Source organism: Thermobia domestica, chromosome 5 (assembly GCF_964235325.1).
Source record: "Thermobia domestica chromosome 5, izTheDome1.hap1.1, whole genome shotgun sequence".
NCBI classification, from domain to species: Eukaryota; Metazoa; Arthropoda; class Insecta; order Zygentoma; family Lepismatidae; genus Thermobia; species Thermobia domestica.
The window spans coordinates 30,675,001-30,700,141 of record NC_137458.1 but is presented as its reverse complement, the minus strand read 5'-3'; the positions used below and the strand labels follow the sequence as shown (position 1 = coordinate 30,700,141).

The 25,141-nt window shown below is 36.2% G+C and overlaps 1 protein-coding gene across 2 annotated transcripts in view; it reads left to right on the top strand.

Annotated features, from left to right (window-relative positions):
* PGRP-LB (Peptidoglycan recognition protein LB) overlaps positions 1 to 25,141 on the top strand; it is a 62,674-nt gene that overhangs the window by 29,023 nt on the left and 8,510 nt on the right. Inside the window, exons 1-3 of one of the 2 annotated variants that reach the window (XM_081758421.1) lie at positions 8,183 to 8,391; positions 14,302 to 14,509; positions 17,157 to 17,275. In XM_081758421.1, coding sequence (XP_081614547.1) covers positions 8,343 to 8,391; positions 14,302 to 14,509; positions 17,157 to 17,275 — 376 coding nt within the window. In that variant the 5' untranslated portion in view covers positions 8,183 to 8,342. Of the gene's footprint in view, positions 1 to 8,182; positions 8,392 to 14,301; positions 14,510 to 17,156; positions 17,276 to 25,141 lie in introns of those variants that run through there. The other variant, XM_081758422.1, reaches the window with a different exon arrangement.

The following is a 25,141-nucleotide window of genomic DNA, read 5'->3' as shown; positions in this document are numbered from 1 at the left end:
GTGCTTATTCTGCAAAAAGTACGAAAACTTGATTTAGGGACAGTTTAAAAATTTTGTGGCCCTGATCCAAAAACTAATTATTGGCCACGATTGCAATCTTTTCATGCATTTTTCGGGTCATTACTAAAATTCTTGACCAAGACCGAAATCTTTTGATCTGTTTTTTAGATCATTCCTAAAATTCTTGTTTGTATAATGTAACTAACAGCTTTATACGTATTACTAATATTACTTGACCTGCATTACAATACTTGGCTGGGAACATATATATATATATATATATATATATATATATATATACCTCCCAGCTAATATCTCATTTCTTTTCCACTTTCATAATGCATAGTTCCGTGCAATGACGTATACATGGGAGGTTTCGGGATTTAAAGACCCATCCCCTTTAGGAAAACAATATATAAAAATATATACGCGTATTTACCACACAGTAGACTGCTGAGTATCTGGCCTAATGTGGCTGAAGGGGAGGCCGAATAACAAAAAAGTCAGATAGGCCGAAGTTCTATGAAAGTCTCCTCCATAGGCACTACAACTTTTTTTTTTTCGTTTATCACCCATTTTCAAGTCTTCACTCTAGTACACTTAAAAAACATTAAGCATATCCTAAGAACAATTTACGTATACAGTACTGTACGTACTGTATTTTCTACAGTTACAATCAGGAACAGCGTCAAGCGTACTGTATTGAGATCCGTTCCACACCGACGAGACGAAACAATGAATAAAATGCAGAACGCTGCTCTTTTCCTGTCACAACTTGTATTTTGCACACGACACGTAGGAGGATCGTACCAGACGCCCGCTTCCAATCGCCTTGACAATGTTGCCAATGCAATGCCTTGCCTTTCTCATTTAATTACGATAAAAGAAAACTAGGCCGAATAGTAAGGAGCACGAGGCTGTATATTTGCGAGCTATTGTCTGTCTGATTGGCTACTTTCGTTTCCGCCATGATTGTTGGCTCAAAACATTGCCATCTTATTGGGCGGAGTGAGCAGTGTAGGGGTGGCGAAACTGTAGCGTAGGGCTTCAAGATTTTGTTGTAAGGGCAGATCCTCCATTTTATAACATCCTTGTGTTTTATATGAAGCGAAACACTACTTTAGAACTTGGAACCACGAGATGTGAAAGAAGCGCATTACGTGATTACTCAGTTCAGCACAGATATTGAATGAAATGAAATCTTTGAGTTTTACGTCCTACAGTTATGCCGGTTAGGCTAAAGGAGACGCAGCACAGATATGTCACTCGTGAGGACGATAGCAAATGTTGCAATAGTAATAGCAGCCAGCTCATCTATCGTTAAGAACTTACACTGAGAAAAAATGTAGGTGGCGTACTTAAAGAGATAGGTTACATGAGTAATTCCTGTAGTTTTTGGACAACGTACAGCAGACGTATAACTGAAAACGCATGTTTTATAATACTTTCTGTATAAGTGTTCCATCTGTACGTACTTTCCGTATGAAAGAATATAGGCGATCAGGATCTCACATACAAATGGACGTATATAACATACAGCTGAGGAATGTAACATAAGTATATGCATGTGATATACGGAAAACTGTTAGATGTCAGACATCCTGCAACGGCATGATGTAACATCTAAGGGCAGTGCCTATTTAGCATACGGATAATATGCTCCGTACTGATTTCTGTAGTGAGCAAGAGGATAACATATATTTGTGCAATATACCGCTGTCCGGAGAACGGATTTTTCTCAGTGCAGTCCGCTATGGGCGATTCTTACGGAGTGCTTAACGTTCACCACCAAGTAGAATAGTGAGTCCGTGCAGGCCGGTAGCCAGCCCAAAAATGTAGGGGGGGCGGCTGAAGTTAGGGGGATCGATCCAACCATACTATAGTTTATCATCGTATTATAGTTCATTTGCAAGCCTACCGTGAAAATTTTAGGGCGGGCAGCGAAAATTTAGGGGGGCCCGGCCCCCTAGACCCCCTGGATACGGGCCTGAGTCCGTGTAGGAGATTTCATAACAAATAATACTGAAACGTTTAAATCTTGAAGCACTCTGACAGTCCGTGTGAATCGGGGATAATATCCACAATTACAATAAAAAAAGGAAAAGGAAACAAGAATTTTAGAAATGATCCAAAAAATGAATTAAAAGATTGCGATCTTGGCCAATAAGAATTAGTTTTTTGATTAGGGGCTACAAAATTTTTGAAGGACCTCTAAAACGAGTTTTCTTTTCTTTTTCTTTCTTTTTTTTTTTTTTTTTTTTTTCTAAGAAGCACATCATACTGAGTTAAATGATAGTCTGGGTTTGGCTACAATATATACTTGTATAGTTCTGGATCAGGGGTCACAAAATTTTTAAACGGCCCCTAAGTCGAGTTTTCATATTTTTTTATGGAATAAGAACATTATACTGAGTTAGGCAATAGTTTGAGTTTGGCTCTATATGTAGTTCTCCAGATATAAGGCTTACAAGATTTTTTTAAATTGAAATATATTGGATCCTTTGATCCAAAAATGAAATAAAGTGAAATCTTCCTTTAACGTCCCAGGAATATGCCATTTAGGTTAAGGAGGACGGATGATTAAGACAAGTGGATGATGCAAGAATTAGTAGAATGAGCAGAGAAAACCCATCAACATGATGTTGTCCTCCACAAACTTATTTGGCCGATAATCGTACCAGGGACCCTACGTACCAGACGTAGATAAATCTCTACCAGTGAGCCAACGTATTCCCCAAAAGAAAAGGGAATAATGCAGGTCTATAAATTCAATCAAGCACAGTATGCAATCTGACTGTGAGAGAATAAAAAACCTGATATGCAGTAAATATAGTAAATTCAACCGTTTTAGTTTAAATGAAATAATTTTTTTTCAGTTTAACGTCTCACGTATTATGCATGATTAAGGCAAGTGAATGATGATAGAAGCATTGGTGGAATGATAATGTGAGAGGAAACAGGAGTAACCCGAGAAAATCCGCATACACGATGTTGTCTACCAGAAATCTACTTGGCCGGGATCGATCCAGGGACTTCACGCACCAGAAGTAATAGCTCTACCACTGAGCCACCATCCTTCCTCCCACCACATTCTTAGTTTAAAATAAGGACTTTCAAACTGAAGCCAGATTTTGTCCGCTACTTCCGATATTTATAAAAGGAAGCTCCGTAAAAGCAAGGAAGCATTTATAGTGCAAATTCACTTTGACAAAGCCATTAAGTTTAGACGTCACTGAACTAGCAGTCATGCAACACCTTCGGGACCCCCCGCTTCTTTTCCGTTCTCCCAGCAACAAGAGCTCCACGTGCAGTAAATGGTGTTCCCAGTTAATAATTTAGTGGGCGTCGACTAATTATACATGAGTAGATACCTGCTAATTTAATGCTGCTTTAATCTTGGAAAACGTGTTGTTACCAGATGGTGTTTGACCCGCAGAAGGGTAGAGGAAAAATAGATAATAACAGATCTACATAGCGCTGGATCTTAATAACAATTTTTATTTTTCTTTCATACATATTGAACAACTTCGAAAAAATATTGCAGAACTCAAAGACGTTTCCATAAAAGTTATTTTCTAAATATATAAAAAACAAACAGATAAAAAGTTGTTCGGAAAAGCTCTACTTTCACTAATGTTAAAATGTTTTTATTTTCATGTTTTTTTAAAGCATAAAATGCTTTTATAGTAAATCCTACAGTAAGCAGAAGCAGGCCGTATCCACGGGAGGGCTAGGGGGCCGGACCCTCCCTAAATTTTTATTGGCCCCCGATTTTTTTTTACGGTAGGCTTGCAAATGAACTATAATATGATTGGATCGAGCTCCCCCTAACCTCTACCGGCTAAAAACCTACAATTTTGGACTGACTACGGGGCTGAGCAGAAGTGCTTGCAAATGGAGGGTCTGTAAATGAAGATCCCAGATGTCCTGCACTTGCATCATCTGCCTCTCCGAAAATAGCTCAAAACTCCATTATGTCATGGTTTTTCTCCAGAACATAAATTAAAGTCATTCGTGATATATTTGAGAAGCAACATCGCTTTTTTTTTTTTTTTTTTGTCCTCGATATTTAACTAAAAGGTATAATGCTTTCTCTGTCACTTACTTTTGAAGAATATTCATCTATTATTACGTATATAGCCTAATTATTTGCAGCAAAACACCAGTGCGCAGTGGCGTATTTTCGATTTTGTTTCGGGGCAGGGGGGGCTTGCTAACCTTCGGGGAGGCTTTCCCTGAAAATGTGAAATTTCTGCAAGATATTTCATATAGTTTACTATAGTAAGATTTCAGAGGTGGCTTAAGCCCGGAACCCCCCCTTCCTAAATACGCCACTGCCAGTGCGCAACTATGACTATAGGTCTACTGTAAAGTGTCATAGGATATGTCGGCTTTTTAGTTTGAAAATCTGGGAGCTCAAGTCTTGTGACAAACAACGTAATAGAAATTTTAGAAGGCGAAAAACTAGTTCTAAGAGGCCCCATCACGGCTAAATTAAAATACCGCTAATTTTACAGTAATTATGTGATATCTTCAAATAAATAAAATATAATCGAAAAGTGGAACAAGAACTCACTAGACAATATTATTTTTACATGAAATACCATTATCACGACTCACTTATCTGCTTTCGATTTTCAGCCATTTAAAAAATCGGCATTTAGTTTCGCGTTTCTAAATGGTTGCAAATGGAAAGGTACTAGGTGACTCGTGGTGACGGTATCTCATGCAAAATAATATTGTCTAGGGCGCTCTTGTTCCGCATTTCGATTATCTGAAGATATCACATAGTTACTGTAAAATTAACAGCATCGCAGTGATTAGGCCTCATAGACTAAAGAAGTTAGAAATTATTATAAGCTTCTATTTTTTTCTTTTCCTTTTTTTATTAAGTGTATAATTTGCGCAAGAACGAAACTTTCAGTTAATGCCGATAGACAAATGAGTGTGGTTGGAATTCTTGTGGTTGACAACCATTGAGAGTAATAATGATGATTTCAGACTATTCCTTCCGGGGGGGTAGGGAATTTCAATACTCAGGGGGGTTAGAAGTAGGACTGCGAAAATTACGGTAACAATTATTGAGTACGATGTGAGATTTGATTCCAGGGAGTATTCATAGCTCCAGGAAGGAAATTTCTCTCCCAACTCACCTCATGAAATAATCACTGATTGGGAGGATTGAAAAGTAGATTTTGTTTTGTGGAAACATGCGGAGGATTTAGGGAGTATTGTGTCATAGAACTTGGAATTGAAATAGGCAAAGTGATTGGGCATCCTTATGTACAGTAAATTGTTTGTCGATGATCGTGCCTAGGTGCTTTATTGCACTGATAAAAATCCACAGGCCTATACATCAATTCTGAATGTGGTATTTGTTAAAACCAGCTTTTGACACCGTTAATACCAGGTCGGAAGCAACACGTTCTCTATAAATGAATGATCAGAAATTATTATTATTATTATTATTATTATTATTATTATTATTATTATTATTATTATTATTATTATTATTATTATTATTATTATTATTATTATTACAATGTTGAAGAAAATTTGGATTTATTATTTGCTATTCCTTTATTAAATCTTTCAGTTGTAATATGAATAGAACAGTATAATCTTATCACCCATTTTAAACCATTAGATTGGTGATTACAAGTCCCAGGGCCGTGCCGTGCAAAATCAGCGCCCGGGGCGAGAGTAGACCTATACGACGGCGCCCCCATACATATATTCCAAGCAATTTTTCCTTTTTTCTCCCGAATTTTTCGTCCCCTTACTTCGGCGCCCGTTCGCCCCCTCCCCTTGCAACACTGCCCTGACAAGTCATGTTTGTAGTGATTTCGAGTTCCACTCAAGACATTAAACTTATGTGTTTTTATTATTATTATTATTATTATTATTATTTATTTCATCGTCATTATTCATTTCTCATAATCTATTTTAGCTTAAAGGACACAACCATTAAACGTAAAATCCAAATAATAATAATAATAAAAAGAGCTCCATCTTCGCAAAATAAAAGTGATAATTAAATATTATCATTACTGCTTGAAATCGTTGGTAAGAAAATAACTACGGTGAAAACTAAGTAGGGATGCATCCGAGATAAGATTTGAGGCTGTCTCGTCTCGTCTAGAGAAGGGTCGTGTAACTGATGTCTGGTCTCGAAATAGAGAAGGTGTCGTAAAACTGATGTCTCATCTCAGAAAGTGTAACTGTTTCTATTGAAAAAAGCTCTGTCTCCACTCATGTGTACTAGGATTACCTACAAGAAAAGAATTAAGGCTATCTTGTCTAGAGAAGATGTCTAAAACTGATGTCTCGTCTCGAAAAGTGTATCTGTTCCTATTATTTGAAAAAGCTTTATCTCGACTCATGTACTAGGGTGACTTATAAGAAAAGAGTTAAGGCTGTCTCGTCTACAGAAAGTGTTCTCTAAAAACTGATGTCTCGTCTCGGAATAGAGGAGGTGTCGTGAAACTGATGTCTCGTCTCGGAAAGTGTATATGTTTCTATTATTGAAAGAGCTCTATCTCCACCCATGTATTAGAGTTACTTACAAGAAAAGAGTTAAGGCTGTCTCGTTTAGAGAATGTGTCTAAAACAGATGTCTCGTCTTGGAATAGAGAAAATGTCGTGAAACTGATGTCTCGTCTCGGAAAGTATGTCTGCTTGGGTTGTCTATGAGACTTGATGCTGTCTCGTCTCGAAAACATATCGTGAAAGTGATGTCTCGTCTCGGAAAGTGTATTTAGTTGCGTTTGGAAGAGCTCTGTTTCTTCTTGAACCATGATATTTATTTTATTTATTTGTCTTATTATTAATTTTTGTTAACAGTCTACATTATTGATTATTAGAGCAACCAAAATTATGCTTTATTTTTTGTTTAATTATGGTTTATTTTTTTCAAACTATGCTTTGTTGTTAATTTCAATCATTGTTTTACATTAATCGTGTAATATTTACTATACATTAAATATTCTAAATATCTTGATCTATTTATTAATATTTTATGCAACCAGTTTCTTTCATATTTAATGAACTTTCTACTTAATGCATTGCAAAGATATATGCTTTACCGAGCCAGTTTTTTGTGTCACTTGTGTGCGCCTTAGAGGTGCATATATACAGAAAGGGGAAGTAAAAGATGCCACCAAAAAGTACAGAAAGTGTTCAACTTCAAGAAGTACACATAACAACATAGTGTGGAGTTCTTGTGTGCTACTCATCGTTGGCGGAAGGTTTTTTTTTTCTTTTTCTCTTCTCTACATCAAAGGATTACACCGAAAAGTTTACAGAAATAAAAATAAGCTTTTCATTGTTGCATTATTATGTTCTCAATGATTTTGGTAAATCTTGGTTTTAAAAAATATTAATACAGCATGTTAAACTTGCAGTTAAACATAATTTTCCAAGAATTATGCTATATATTTCAAATTATGCTTTATGCTTTATTTTCTAAAATTATACTTTTAAAATTAGTTTCTTCTGAACCCTTAAATAATCACAACCATGTTCAAGGCACCAACCATATGTGTAAATTGCTGTTATGCTCTTTATGCTTTTGGGTTGTTATGATATTAATTTATTGTTCCGTTTACAGCTGTTTCACTGTTTATGATAAATATAAAAGGGCGGGAAACATAGTTTTACTGCTTTTAACAAGCAACTGAAACAACCTTTAAAAATCTACTATTTTGCTGAGTCAGCAGTGAAAACAATATGTTGTCAAAACTGTCACTTTTGTAAACACATTAGCTTTTATTGAGAGCGTTTAACAGCAACAACTATAATATAAAGTTGCTGTGCTTCAAGAGACGTATTAGAAGTAAAATAGCCACTAAACATTCACTGACCTTGATTATGACCAGTGCATATTTTCAGAAACTCTCATCTTCGGCTTTTTTCTTTTTTCTTTTCTTTTTTTTTCTTTTTTTCGTGTTTGACGTTACATCAAATTATCACTTATTCAGTGTTGATTTGCCGTTGGCCAAGTAATAACTTACATCCTTTTTGCGTCTTGCATTTTCGTAGCAGATTTTCTTTTTCTTTTTTAATTGTTAGTGACGTCCTTGGCAGAGAATTGCTGTAACTATTACGTCACAAGTGTAATTCCCCTTTCCGCCTTCCAGTCATTTGTGCTCCAGATTTTTTTCTCTCGCTTTATTTGTTTCTGAGATTTTTGATGTTATTGCGTACATCTATTTGGTACGCGTCTATTCAGTGTAAATAAGCGAGGGGATTTACCCCGATGACCGTTATTTTATAACGCGTGTTTACTTCAGCTAAACACGCGCTATCTGATACCTCATTCTTTCAACTGAATTTAGTGGAGTATGATGTTGGAGGTGCTTCTAAATCTACTGAATGCAGTTCTCATTCTAGGTGAGTACGGATTATGTTATTATCATAATGTGTTAATTTTATACATTTTATACTAATGTTATTAAAGTTATTTTTCTGCTCGTGTTCAAATATTCGAATATTTGTTTTCAATATTCGAATAATAGTTCGAATTATCCGAATAATGGGTCGTCTCTGGGGTCCTTGGTTCGATCCCAGCTCGCGTCAAGTGAGCTTTGTGGTGGAGGCTAAACAGCAGACCAAACATTAACAAGAAACACGATAATAGGTATTCTGTATTAATCAGAGGCGAACCCACAGGTGAGCCTCCGGATCTTGACTCATCAAACTTCATAATTTGATAAACATTTGTCCACTTTCTTAATAAACAGGGTGTTAATGAACTATACCGACAAACTGTAAGAGGTCATTCCTCTCATAAATATAAAAGAAAAAGTTCATATGGACCTGTGGGGAAAAGTGCATAGTTTCAGAGCTAGGGCTGTCCAAAATTGCGCGAAAAAGCCAAATTTCAAGAGAGACTATTTTGAATTCTAGAAACTGTGGAATGTGGTCCTTATCAGCAAAAAGGAAGGTCACGCATACGCAATCCAAAAATGCATATCTCATGAATACTCAATGGGTATACAGAGTATTCCTTGCAGGGTGAAATTCCCTGACATGCCATCAACCGAATTTTGAGATAAGCTCTGACTTTATGATTGGTCCAAAGTAGGCAAACGATAACAGTGTTAACAGTGTATAGCTTTGATAACAGTGAACGCGGAATCCTTTCTCGGGATATCGAAAGTGTTAAGGATCGTCAGCAGCACGATGTCTCGAGCTCGGGAAAACGCATGCTGCAATGTTATCTTTCAAGCTTATAAGTGAAGAACACTTTAGATATACCGTGACGAAATACATCGTGGCACACGTTATTCCGAACACAAGGTTTCTAACACTTCCAACTTCCCTCCGAAGCATTGGGTATCCATTGTTGTCAAGACTTACCTCCTACCTACTTTAGACCCTCCTTGACATTAGGGTATATTTGAAAACTCTATTTAGAGCATATCTGAGAATTAGATCCTGCAGGGAATACCCTGTACACCTATTGAAAATTGATGAAATATGCAGTTTTGGATTGTGTATGCGTGACTTTCTTTACGCTGATAAGGACTACCATCCATCATTTCTGGAATTCGTATAGGACCTGTTGAAATTTATTTTTTTCGCGATTTTGGGCAGCCCTAGTTCAGAAACTATGCACTTTTCCCTACAAGTTCATATTAACTCTTTCTCTTATTTTGATGTGAGGAATCACCTCTTACAGTTTGTCGGTATAGTTTATTAACACCCTGAATATACTTGCTTTAGCAGAGAAATGGTCGATGTAGCCTAAAGATTTTATTTTACACTTTATTTGTACTCTTTTAGTTTCTTATAAAGACAATTTAGTTGCATCATTTATTCTAAGAATATAGGTGACAATAGTTAAAAATACTGATCTTTTTTTATGGTGTAGAATAACAACAGTTTAATATTACATAGATGTAGGTCTGTAGTTTTGGATCGTCGTTCCCTAACCCCCTCCCCCGCGAACATCGGATCCCTAACAGAATTATTTAGTTGCGCCTTTTATAAGTAAATTTACGTACTGTTACGATAATTCTTGACAACGAAAGTAGTAACAAACTTAACAATGTCCCTAGAGTATATTTAGTTCGGAATATCATTAGAAGGGTTAAATTCCAAAGTTGGGCGTCCGTTTCCAGCAAAATTTTTAAAATTTACAGAAAAGATATGGATACTTTGATCATTTGTGTGCTTGATAATATATAAAAGTCTCGAAAAATCTGTTTATTTCTTATATATAAGCGGTTATAAACATGGGACTATACGGTGAGCGGAGGGAACTACTTGGCGCAAGGTAACCGAACAGTTGCATTGTGGGAAAGAAACGAGCATTTATGTTATCAACATGGCGAATGTACAAGGGGAATTAACTAACAGTTTTAATATTTGTGAAGCAATACGTTGATAACGAGCAAAATCTTTTAAAAGTTTGTGAAGAGCACGGATTAATGAACCTAATAACAAATTGCAGAAAGTGTGGAAAGGAGATAACAGCGAAAAAACGTGGCGAAAGCGGACGCCCAACTTCGGAATATATGCCCATTAGAAACATTCTATGCTTCAATCTTCTCTAATTTTCTTCGAGAAAAATTAATCTCCAAAGATAAAGGAAAAATAATTAAAATATTTATTTAAGATAGGACTTACAAACAAAAAATTAAGAACAGAGAAAACACATAGGCGTATTTCTTTTGTACAGTAGTACGTTTAAGTTTCTGAACTTCTTTCTTGTAAGCACATTTATTATTGTCTTACAATCAAACCATTTCACCTCAGAATGTAAGCAATAACCTGCATTAATTGTCATAGTAAAACGAATGACTTTTGAATTCTCTGAAAGGCAAAGTATAATAGGTGACTTGGTACACCTACCTTTTAACAGTTAGACCAATCATGGTATTATTTGTCTTATCAATGATTTGTAAACTTGGTGCCGTGAAGAGAACATTACAATATCTGTGCGTTCTTCCTTTTTAGTTTTTAATGTAGTATGTGATAACGATTGACACCTATAGCCTCATTCCATGGCGATTCACGTCAATGCTTCGCAAAATTTAGATCTTAGTTTACGGTAATCATCATAGCGCTATAATTGCAATTGCGTTGCGTTACTTGTGATCCATATAAAGTATGTACCCTGTTATTCCATAGTTCTGATCTATAATCCTTCTAAGCCACCCCCAAACAGAAATTATAGGTAACTACGCCACTGAAGAGAAGTGTGAAGTTAGTCTACTTTGAGTCTCTACTGTGGGATTTCACGTTTGAACCACTCATTGATCGAGTTTCGTGCTAAAGAGTAAATTTGTATTAGTATTTATACATGAACGAGAGGACACGATTGATAACCTTTTGAATCTGTGTGTTTAGAATAAGATAACTAACATTACTATTTCTCTGTATGTGTATTTACACAGATTCAATCAGATTCCATCAAATTGTGAAATACGAATTTCTGATAAGATGTTATACATTTTAACATATTAAGATTAAATAGAAATAACCCAACAAATATTATCAGTACTTTAGAGGGGATATTTAGTTTCTTGTCGTTTGAAATTGATATTGTGTCTGTCGTTTTAGAGATAGTTAAATATAATATATCTATTTTGCGTGTTTATTTGGTTTGTGCCAATTTTTCATTATTTATTTGTTTAATATTCCATGATTATTCATTTTAGCCTTAAAGAAACGGGTGATTAATGGATGAATCTTTATGAAATAATTAACAGAACAAAAATGTGAAAATAAACGGGACAACTGCGGGAAAACCCATATTGTTCATCGTAATCTCACATACCCTGTGATGGAGCCAGAGACCCCTCCCACCAGAGGTGAGCGCTTAACCACTGGGCCACCATGCTATATAATCCTTTTTTATATATAGGCCTATGTATTTGTTGAATATTATCAAAACCCAACTAGTAAAGGATTATGCTCTTTGATAGAAATGCGGTAAAATTATTCGAACAAACAGCCGGGGTTCGCTTCCGGATTAACGAATTATGACATTTCATGTAGCCTCTGTGTTGAAAAAGGGAGCTAAACTTTTTAATATATATATATATATATATATATATATATATATATATATATATATATATATATATATATATATATATATATATATATATATATATATACAGACATGATTGTAAGCATAATAATAATCCTCTTTTAAGGGAGTGCGTCTTTAGACGCAATAGAAAACAATGCCAAACTGGTTAAAGAGTCTTCAGTCGCGCTTAATGAAGAGATTTTTCTTATCCACGGAAGGATATGATTAGAACAGTGGTTTCTAACCTTGTTTACTTGGCACCCCTTCCTAAACTCAGCATACTTCACGTCTCTTTTCGGGAACCCTGCATACTTTACGCCCCTGGTCAGACTCCTCTTTTTCTCTTATTTTATATGCAACATTGAATTCTTAAATTTTGATCAATAATTCAATAATAATTATTATCTACAATTTACATTTTATTCAAGAAAACCACTAATCTAGAAATATAATCTCTAGGATCTATGTTCAATGTTGTTCTTTTAATTGTCACAACCAACTGTGGCCTTCTCTATTACAATTATTTTAGGGGTGGAAGTAAAGAGAGAAATTTCTCATCTCTCTCGCAAAATTTTCCAGAAGTCTCCTCTCGTCTCGATTTTTATCCGTGAATCTTTTATTAGAAAATATACTTTTACGATACTAAATTTATACTTCCAATCTATGCCATACATAGTTAAGTCTTACAATTACCTATGTGCGTCCCTCTGTAGAAAATGGTTAGAGATGTCAAGGAGTTTCTTTCTTTCTTTCTTTTTCAAACCATTCAGCGTCCCAAAATTACGTTTCATTTCCGCCGTCAAGTTTCTATTCAAACCAGAAGTGCTTGAAATTACCCATTTCCGGTTTCAAGGTTTTTCCCTGTAGAACCAAAAACGTAATAAATAGCGACAAGTTATTTTTTCAATCGATTAGTGCCCCAAGGGTGCATATCGTCACCTAGAGACCTGCACGGGCCGAATTTTTCGGCCCGAGTCCAATCCGGCTTGAATGTACCTAAAAGTTTCATTTTGTAACATTTTTCACGGGCACACTTCTTCAAATTTTGCCTTTATTCTAATTATAGTTTAACGAAAGTCAGTAATAATAAAAGAATTGCAATTAATCGGCCCCAGCCCGGCCCGACCAGAAGAGAAATCAGTGTCGGCCCGCCCAAGCACAGCCCGGCCGAAAGAAATAACTGAGTCGGCCCGTGCAGGTCTCTATCGTCACCACCTGTAACTCTCTACTAAAATCCGAGGTGGTTGAAATTTATAAATACTTCCAGTTTCAATCCATATTTCCATGGAGCAACAAGTGAGTTTTGTTTCAATGGGAAAGTACGGTAGATTTCCAAATTAGGTGAATTCAACACTCAAACTTGAAGTAATACATCTATAAATCAGGGGCGTCATTTCAGACTTCGCTTGAGGGGGGCAAGAGCACCACCAACATAAGACTTTCACGTTTTATACTAGTATATTAGTAGACAATCGATTAAAGTATATGTATTCCTCAAACTCTTGGGGGGGGGGCAATTGCCCCCTCCTGCCCTCCCCAAATGACGCCCCTGCTATAAATATTATAACACTTAATAATAATACTTGGGATTTTCTAAGTGAATAAAACTTGCTCTTGATAACATATAGGTATAAGAGTCTAAACTGTGCAATTAGGGAAAGAACCTGTCCAAAATTGGGATGCGTTACTGACAGTTCCTTTAGGCATCATTAACGTCGAATATTACAAAATTGCGAATCAAGGAAAGATATCCCACGTGTTCTCTCTGATTGGAGGTGCCCGAATTCTTTGTGTGGATACAATACAGTAGACCTTTTGTACCCGGTTTTCAAAGGTCGCACCACATGAGAGCAGGTGATAAAGATCATTCACATGTACCGTACATCTGTGCTAAGGGAAAGAATCCAAAGACCTCATTCTATTTCGTTTTCGCAAATTTTGCGATTTCTATGCAACGGACAAATCCAATTATAACTGCTATAACAATCATCGCAAACTATAATGCAAATTTTGCGTAAAACGATATGGAATGAGGCCTCCAGGTCATGAGAGAAGTTTCGTTTGATATGGTAGCAATTCGATTATCGTGTACAATTTATGACCAAAGATCTACAGGTAACTCTTTCCAAACTTGGATAGCTGCTCTATCTAAAACGCACCTGAGTAAAATGATAAATAGCTGTATTTTTATTTACTTAAGAAATCATATCAACTTTTATAAATACTATTACATGTTCAACTGTTACGTTTCCTCACAGGGTCCTGTCCTGATATAGTAAGCCGAAAAGAATGGGGTGGCCTCCCGCCGAAAGCAGTGGAGAAAATAATATCACCTGTTCCTTACGTAGTTATTCATCATACGTATATTCCACCTGTATGCAACACAACTTCTGAATGCTCGGGTGCCATGCGGAGTATGCAACGCTACCATCAAATCACAAGAGGCTGGAATGATATAGGATACAGGTGGGTTAATACAATACTACTTATCACACTGTAAAATATATATATCCGAACCGGATATCTGATATGTTTCCACCTCTAGGTGTTTCGATTATATTAATAAGTATCTGTCTGTATATATATATACAGGGTGTATCAAAAGTCTGGGGCCACTAGCCAACTCTGTTATGAATACAGATAGGAGAAACTGGACAAAGAAGAACGTTGTTTTGTGAACGTTAATCTAAACTTGTGGCAATCTTTCAATCTCATCATCCGCTTAGACTTCACATTGGTGTGTTAAATGAGAAAGCAGTGTTGTCATTTAAATAGTCTGTTCCGCTGGGCCCTCACTATATCAACAATACTACATTGCTGGAAAATTTATTCGAAGTGTTCTAGGTTACCTCACACAAGAACGTGTTCATTTGATTCGTATTTATTTATTTCTTCATAGGAGTTGTTTGACAAAGGGATTTAATACATTAATCTATTGTTAAGAAATGTGTTACACACATCATGATTAACTTTGGAGTACTAAATGAAACAGTTATTGTGTTTGGCGGCTAACCTGAGAATATTGCGATCTGGGCTTTAAATGTGCTGGGCGATTTAAAACAACATGCAAGAATTATTCATCTGACTCTGTCTAATGAACGATGGTTACAATTGTATCTGAAGCAAAGTTTTTGGCCAAACCCGTAAAACAAAAATTGCCTCAACCTTTTGCTGATGACCGGGTTGAGAGCAGAAAATGTTAAATACAAACAAGCCAAGGAACATGCGGACACTGTAATAAATAGCAACTGCTCTTCAAGCAGCTACAATGTCCGAGAGTATTGTTGTGGTTTAGCAGAATATTGATCTTTTGGTGATCTTGGTTGGTCTCAGTTGTTCAGCTAATAACATCTATATGATACTTCTAAAAGCCCAAGTATCTGAGAAGTGAAAGTACCTTTCAAAAGATCTTGTTATACAGGGTTTTGTCAAAAGTCCTCTGACATAGGGTAAGTCTGTTATTATCAGAGTTACGACTAAACGTAAGAGGGGAAACCGTCTCCAAATATGATGTTTTTCAATCCAAAGTAAAATAATTTTTTAAATCGGACCAGTCGTTTGTACTGTACACTCTTTATTCGCCTAATGTTAAAAATGAAAATGCAACGTTGCCATTTACCTACACTTACAACATAAATGCACGAAGTTACTGTCTTTTACGCTAACATGTCGATAGCCAGCCCACATTTCAAACAACTTCGTTCACTTATGTTGTGGGTGCAGATAAATGACAACTTTGCATTTTCATTTAACATTGGATACATAAAGTGTGTACAGCCCAAACGGATCGTCTGATTTAAAACATTCCTTCACTTTAGATTGAAAACATCATATTTGGAGACGCTTTCCCCTTTTACGCATCGTCGAAATCTGATAATAACAGAGTTACCCTATGTCAGGGGACTTTTGAGACACCCTGTAATAATGTTTAATCTCGTTTTTATAAACATTCTGAATACAATTGACATCGAGATTGTCCGACTTCCTCATTTCGAAAAATGTAACTATTGAAAGTATGTCTTGTCTCCTGTCCTGTCACAAAGAGACTGTCTCATCTCCAGGGCCGTGTCGTGGGGGGGCGAGCGGGGCTACGGCCCCGGGCGCCGAAGTAAGAGGGGCGAAAAATTCCGGAGAAAAAAGGAAAAAAGATACGAAAAATTGTTTGGAATATATGTATTGGGGCGCCGTCGTATACTCTCGCCTCGGGCGCTGAATTTCCACGGCACGGCCCTGCTCATCTCATATCGTGGGCAACATTAATTCTGATTACACCTGGTCCATTACCCTTGCAATATGTTTGGTATCTTAAATATCAGTCGCTTCTTTGACTACTTTAAGTTTCATCTCTGGATTTCAAAGATGAAACTTGAGAGCCCACATCCATTATGACAGTGTAACAGCCATTATATGACATCTAGGTTTAATAGTAGTATCCATGAAACAAACAAACAAACAAAAAGACAGAGAAAGAGGGGGTATGAATTGAAACGTAACACAAAATCGCTTTAGGTGAACTTCGATAAACTTTCGGAGTGGCCAAAATTCTTGAGGGAGGACTGTCCCCGCATCTAGTTGCGTCTATGACCAACACAATGTGGTTCGGTAAAACTAATCTATGACTACAAGTAGTGCTTTCAAACGGGTCGGGTCAGCTCGAGTCGGGTTACGGGTCGGGTCAACTCGGGTCGGGTAAGTCGGGTCAGCTCAGGTCGGGTTGTCGGGTCAGTCGGGTTAGCTCGGCTCGGGTTGTCGGATCGGGTTATTCGGGTCGGGTCAATCGGGTCAGCTCGGGTCGGGTCAATCGGGTCAGGTCAGTCAATTCGGGTTGAAGACCGATCCGACCCGACCCGACCCGTTGAGAGCACTAATTACAAGATACTAGGTATAATAAATTATATAAGATATTCATTATAGATTTGCGAAGGTTTCTTTCGTGTCTAGGGTCACCACCCATCCCGATTTTGTAAAGACGGTCCCGATATCAGAGAAAATGTCCCGTGTTCCGATATGGCCCTGTTGGGACTTTAAAATGTCACAACTTTCATATGTGTTAATGGTGTTGGTAGCTATTATTATTAGTACTAATGAAATGTTGGTTTTTATTTTATCGTAGTTTTGCTATTGGAGGAGACGGAAGAATTTACGCTGGGCGAGGATGGTCTGTAATGGGAGCACACGCACCAAAATACAACGGGCGAAGTGTAGGCATTGTCTTCATTGGGGACTATAGAGGTAAGCTTATATTTTGAACACCTTGATCCTAATTCAAATATTACCGTACTTTGTAAATCTTTACACTTTTATTGTCTGATACAAAAGAAGTCACGCAAGACTTTTGACTTTAAAAATAAACATAAATTTAACGAAAATAACTGACATTATGACTACAAATTTGACATTCATTTTCATATAAGGTACTTCTTAAATGTTATTAGAACTAGAAAAAAATTATTTTCTATTTCTAATTACATTAAAATTACATTACGTGAAGCGCTACCATTTGTTGACTTTGGAGAGATAATGGGGACGTTAGCTTCGAATCTATTTGTTTCTTTCGCTATAAAGATCAGTGGCTTAACTTGTCTTGATTGATCGGGGAGAAGATAAGTATGTGAAAAATAAACTAAGATAAAATATTTTAAAAATAATTTAATGGAACAAGTACATGCTTCAAAAACAAAGCTCTAACAAGGGAGGAGACACAGTTGTCCCAGGCCTGTTACTACCAAACTCGGTGAGTACTTAGACTTTGACCCCAAACACTATATTCCGTTGAACTTTTTGCAGCTCTGACCTGGGGATAGAGTTATAGGTTTTTTAAATTTTTTTTCGTATTTTGGTTTTGGTACCCTTATGGCAGGGAGGCAAATAATCACTCGCCCGGGGCGAGTGGTTCATCGGCGCGGGCGAGTATTTAATATCATATTGAAGGTAAGTAGATTATTTTTATTGTGGGATGTAGGCTAGTAGATTTTTTCTTGGGTTAGTAAAATTTTGTTGCTCATTTGCATCCCTGTATTAGCTACTCAAGCGAGGCCAACCAAGGTCACCAAAAGATCATTATCTTCCTAAACTACCACAATACTCTCGGACATTCTAGCTGCTTGGACAGTAGTTGCTATTATTACAGTGTCCGCATATTCCTTGGCTTGTTTGCATTCAATATTTGCTGGTCTCAAGCTGGTCATCTGCATAAGGATGAGGCCATTTTTGTTTGACGGATTTGGCCAAAAACTTTTCTTCAGATATACAGGAATTACAAATGTAACCCACGATTTTAAGTACGCCACATACATTTTTTTCTCAGTGTATAATGCCCCATTATTCTCAAACGCACCGTATTTTGTGTAGGCTGTATGAATTATAATTACGGCATGTTGACATATTTTCTTTAATATTTTTACTTGTATAAATATTATTGCATGAAAACACAGAAATCAGAAAAATACGCTTGAAAGAAACAGAAGTACAAGACAGTGGGGCAAGATGACGAAGAAAATATTTATTAATTTATTATTCATGTGTTTACAAGCGGAAAAGTACAAAACTTAGAAGTATGATTCACTAAAGTGTCTACATTAATTCCTTGAAATACTAACATTCTCAAAGAAAAGGGAGGTCAGATACATCACATTATTTAATAAAGTACCCAAATCGTCAACGTGTCCCTCAGGTGGAACAAGATGACTAACACAATGGGGAAAGTTGATGTAACAGTAATATCACGATACAAACCTGAGAAAGCAACACAATCAGTTTAAGAAATGTTACCTAAGAGTGAAAATTAACATGCCTCGCACACAAACTTGCCTCCCTCATAATCACTGCACAATTTGTGCCACCAGCCTTTAAATCTGGAACACTGTATCCAGTCTTCATGAGGTGATGAAACATAAAAAACTTTACAGTCAACACATTCCCAATTTTCTGTGTTCAAATTGTATTCTATTCCAGTGTTCGTTCTAGAAGGTGAAGATTGCGGATCATCAACACTAATGCTCTTAGTTGCTTCCTTTTGCCGTTCCACCTTCAACTGCTTAAATGGTGGTGACGCGATAATTGCTGAAGTTTTGATTTTCCTTTTGCCAGTCTGTTTCATGTCAGATCTCTTTCCAAGCTTAGGATCTGGCTTTGTGGTTTCTGGAGTAACACAAATTATGTTTGAGTTTGAGTTACGTTCACTATGCTGATCCTTTGGTTGTGTTAGTGGTTTCTGAATTATGTTTACTCTATTGTAATTGTGTTCATTTTCTTTTGAAGTGATGATTACTAAAGTTATGATTTTTCTTTTGCCAGTACAATCGCTGTTTAAATTTTGTTCAATACGCGGATCCTCTTCTTGTGTCACTGATTCCGTCATCTCTATTGTCATTGTGTTCATTTTCTTCTGCAACTAAAATTTGGTATGCTGTTGTTGCCAAAGGTAATAAGTCGACATCAGAAAATAAATTTGAATTAAGATGAAAAAATGCAGTAGTTTCAAATGCTTTTACTGCTATGCCGACAGAAGTTACTTTCAAATAAGGCTTTGCAAAAAGAGGAGCAAAGTGACAATCTCTTATTTTTCTTCCTGGATGACTTATTAGCCACTCTTCGACGAACTGAGAGAAGTGTGCTTTAAGGAAACTGTAGAAACAAACGTCAAAGGGTTGGAATTTGTGTCATGTGTAGAGGGAGGCTTAACATTGCGACATGATGTTGACACAAATCAATAACTGCAAAGGACAAATGTGGCTCATAGTTATCTATGATCAGAAGGACAGGGTTCTCTTCAGTTGCAGACGAATAATGAATAAAGTGTTCTAACAATTTCACAAATAACTGATCATTTATCCAACCTAATTCAGAAAATAAACATAAGTACCAGGAGCTCCATCAGCTAGTTCTTGTTTAAAAAAGTTTTCGTTAAAATCGAGGTTGGAGGAATGAAAGAACCTCTTGCACTTATACAACACATAGCTGTAGCAGATTGACCTCACTCACAACCTTGCGACTGCTTTGCAGCCTTTTGGAGCTAAAACTTCAGGCATTTTGATCGAAACAGTAGTAAGGAATAATTCATTGGCGTTGTAAATGCATTCAGATGTGAACTTCTCTTCAGTTAACTTCTTTAGATTCTTACAAAAATGTTCACTTTCTCCCTATTAAGCCAAACATTCTCCCAATACCTATCGCATTCGAATTTTGAAGTCTCAGGTTAGGACTCTTACGCATGAAATTACTCAGCCAGTCCTTATCTTCCATTTTAGTATTATTGTCAATTGGATGAGGTATCCTATTCCTCACTGCAAATTGATACGCAAGTTTCCGTATAGTGAACTTTGCCAGCTCGCAACTTGTGCATTTCGATTGCATAACTCACAAGTAGCCATTCTTGGTCAGGAGTAAAAACAACTCAATATCTTCCAATATGGACTGGAAAAGCCTACAAAGACAAACATAATACCTCAGTTTTTTAGTTTAAATCTAAGTAATCTGAAAAGTGAATGAATTAAAATCCAGCAATTAAGATGTCCGTTGAACCATTCTAATCTCGCTCCACTCATTAAATTGATTCAATGTGTAGGAGATGTACAGAGCATAGAAACATTATATTTTCATAAGCTAGAACTAACAAAATAAAGGTAACTGTTACTCTACACTAAAGATTTATATTTCTTTCTCTTTTCTTCCCTCGGCAGACACCGAAGGATTATTGAATTGGAATATTTGTCCCATTAAGACCCGTTTTATAAAATTAAATCATATGTCATTGAACTCAGTTGAAAGAGTTATGCAAGCAAATTCAAAATTATTATGATCTTGTTGGCCGGAAATAGACTGAAGTCACTAGTATTTGTCTCATATTTGCTACTCACTCATTTAAAACAGGGGGGGCGCGGTGGCTCAGTGGTAGAGCGTTCACCTCCGGTGCTTGGGGTCCCTGGTTCGATCCCAGCTCGCGCCGTGTGGACTTTGTGGTGGACAAACACCGTGCTCGTGGGTTTTCTCGGGGTTCTCCCGTTTCCTCCCACTTTCTTCATTCCACCATTTCACTCATCTCTCATTATCACCGTCTCCTTTAGCCTAACCGGCATAACCGTGGGACGTAAAACTTAAAGATTTCATTTTCATTTTTTCATTTAAAACAGGGTTGCAGGGCACAGTCACTGCCACCGCAAACGTTAAAATGTGCTGATTCTACCTGAGTCGCAGAGCACTCTTTGAAAGCTTTTGCTCCAAACTCTTATTCTTTTTTCTAAATCAGGAAAATGGATTGCTAACTCGTCATAAAAACGCTGTTATATGAAGGATGGTGGTGGATTCGAGAGATGAAAATGGAAAAGGTGAGCTCGGCATAACTATACCCTAAGGTGCTAAACTCAACAGAAAATATTTGGCAACGCTACTGTTTACTATTTTATTATTATTATTATTATTATTATTATTATTATTATTATTATTATTATTATTATTATTATTATATGCCTATAACCCATATGATTTCATTCTGGTTATGGGTTAGAGTACCAGTTTTTCTACTGACAAGGAAGTAGCTAACTTTTTTCTTTCTTTTTTATTATACCTTATGAAACATTGCACGTATTGAAAAGTTACCTGATTTTCCTTCTTATAATATCTTCGCATCGTGCTTCAGTCATGTCATATTGTTCTGCGGCTGCATTGATCGAGAAACCACTGTTAACAGCATTCAAAGTATTTTTAATGTTTCATGGTCCCTTGAACCATGCATTCCTCTTTCGGCTTTCCGTTTCTAATTTCTTACAATTTCCTTTAAGAACGTAAACTGGAACGGAGATATGAAAATAATTTATAACTAAAGCCCACATAAATAAATACATAAATAAAAATCCTACAGATGAGAACAGAACAACAGCTTACATAATATAACTGGAATTTGAACTAAATTTGCTATATTGTACAAACAACATGAAAAAAAATACCCAATTACTTTGTTTCGTACACATCAATAGTGGGATAAATTCATTTCTTCTAAGCAAAGGTTTAGTTAAATAGATTGAGACAAGTTGACCAATCGCTAACTTCCTCAGCTCAGGCTTCAGTCAACTTGTCCCGCAACGCCATTTTTTGAAACGTAGTCACATGCTCTCAAACAAAGAGTTGTTCTGTTGTGAAACTGTCAGTAATTGCTACGATAAACAGTGAATTCATGCACTATTCCAAGTAATGAATTCTACAAGTATCTAAATATGTAAAAACATTTCTACTTCTCTGAAAAATAAACTGCAAAATAGTTAAAAATATATTTTCTTACCTGCTGTACAATACTCAATCTCCGTATTTCTAAAACTACCATCTCAAAGTGAAGCCTCAATGTTATCAACTGCTGAATAAGTTTCCAGTCTGAAATCATACACATGCTGGCAGATATGATTGATTAGTTAATTTGCCCCGTTCGCCATCTTGCCTCACTGTCCTGTACAAGATTAAGCGGTACAAGCCCATTTTACCATTTGTAACTTTATATCTACCTGACCTACAGAGATGAATTTTATATCAAACAAAAGAAATTTTACTTACAAAGTATTTTGTTGTAAGTTCCAAGACCATAGGATTGAACTAACAAGGTACATCACCCAGTTGTCCGGCTCCGATTTCAATGAAACTTTTATTGCTGATAGAGGACATGTATTCATTATTTGTGATGACAGAAATTTTTGCCATCGTGCATGTTTTCTATTTTTTAATAATTTTTAAAGGTTGTGATCTGGTTAATAGAGATTACTGCAGAAGTCCCTTACTACCCTTTGTAAACGGAGTGTTAATGAAAGAACAACCATGTAGATACGTATAGGGCCTAGAGGGAAATCGTATGGTACGTATGACCTTGACGGCAGCCATCTTGAAATCCGCCATTTTGAATTAAGGTCAAGTTTTATAAATGGGAATAGGGTAATATGATACATAATTTCGGGCTAAAATTTAATCAGGAAAACAGTGGTGAAGTTAGTTTTAAGATGCGCTCATTTGGTGAAAAGTTACAGGCATATTAATTGTTTATACTTACTATGTGCCTAAGTCCCTTATCTCCGCTTCTAACCCGCGTATTAATGATTATAAGTGGATAAAGGTTTCGGTAATACATATTATGCCTAGAGGGAAGTGATACGATAAGGGTATCATTGACTTCAGCCATCTTGAAATCCGCCATTTTGAATTAAAATGAAGTTTTGAAAACTGAAAACCATAGCATGTGGCACCAAATTTTAATAGTAAATTTTCCCCAAAAGCCAATGGTATGCTTAGTTTTGTTCTATAGTTAACTAGTATGAATTTATGACTCTTCTAATGCGCACGAAACGTCCATTATTCGATCTTTCAAATTGGCAACACTCCTAATTTTCATCGCATGTTTTAAGATTCCAACTGGCACTTTGCAATTGTTTCCATGGCTCATGTTTTCTAAATTTATTACATTTTTAAGAGCTGCGATTTGTCAGTTCATGAATAGTGTTGGGATAAGCATCCAGCAATCTTTCTGAATTTTGAAGACTTGCCATGTTATTATTAATTTCCTAGGCAGTGTAATTATTTATTTCCTATACCTGCAATTCAAAAACTCGTTTACTGACATGAATCATCGCAGAACGAAAGAACTCCAACTTTGCCTTCAGATAATACCGGAGACGTAGCTTGTAATGGATAGTAGATGAGACGAGATATAAGTTGAAAATTCACTTCAAAACAGGAAACGAAATATGACTGTTGTGTAAATCAATGGTCTTTTGTTTTGTTTTATACTTATTTGTTTATTGTTTATTTATTTATTTATTTATTTATTTATTTATTTTCTATGGCAATATTTTAGCTATTCAGACAAAAAAGTCATTCGTTTTCTAGTTATTGTTGTCGATGGTTCATGTTTGTATGATTTATAATCAGTATTGATCGGGAACTCGATTAAGTTACACCTTCTTATAAAAAAGTTACCTGTTTTCGTATTTTGTTCATGGTACAAACTGTGTTGGGAAGAGTCATATTACGTCTCTTTGATATTTTCTATCACTGCTGGTGTTCCTTTAAAGTTGTAAAGTTGTATTTATTAAAAAAAAAAAATACTGTTTGTCGTTTCCGCAACATGTAGGCTACATTTCATGATAATTGTGAGTTCGTGTTCCACCAATTTCTTATAATTTCATTTGTATTTCTTTACATCACATAGGTCCATAGGTTCCTCATGTACTTTGGGTTAAAATAAATAATTACACTGCCTAGGAAATTAATAATAACATGGCAAATCTTCAAAATTCAGAAAGATTGCTGGATGCTTATCCCAACACTATCCATGAACTGACAAATCACAACTCTTAAAAAAATGTAATAAATTTAGAAAACATGAGCCTTGGAAACAATTGCAAAGTGCCAGTTGGAATCTTAAAACATGCGATGAAAATTAGGAGTGTTGCCAATTTGAAAGATCGAATAATGGACGTTTCGTGCATATTAGAAGAGCCATAAATTCATACTAGTTAACTATAGAACAAAACTAAGCATACCATTGGCTTTTGGGGAAAATTTACTATTAAAATTTGGTGCCACATGCTATGGTTTTCAGTTTTCAAAACTTCATTTTAATTCAAAATGGCGGATTTCAAGATGGCTGAAGTCAATGATACCCTTATCGTATCACTTCCCTCTAGGCATAATATATTACCGAAACCTTTATCCACTTATAATCATTAATACGCGGGTTAGAAGCGGAGATAAGGGACTTAGGCACATAGTAAATGCAAACAATTAATATGCCTGTAACTTTTCACCAAATGAGCGCATCTTAAAACTAACTTCACCATTGTTTTCCTGATGAAATTCTAGCCCGAAATTATGTATCATATTACCCTATTCCTATTTATAAAACTTGACCTTAATTCAAAATGGCGGATTTCAAGATGGCTGCCGTCAAGGTCATACGTACCATACGACTTCCCTCTAGGCTCTATACGTATCTACATGGTTGTTCTTTCATTAACACTCCGTTTACAAAGGGTAATAAGGGACTTCTGCAGTAATCTCTATTAACCAGATCACAACCTTTAAAAATTATTAAAAAATAGAAAACATGCACGATGGCAAAAA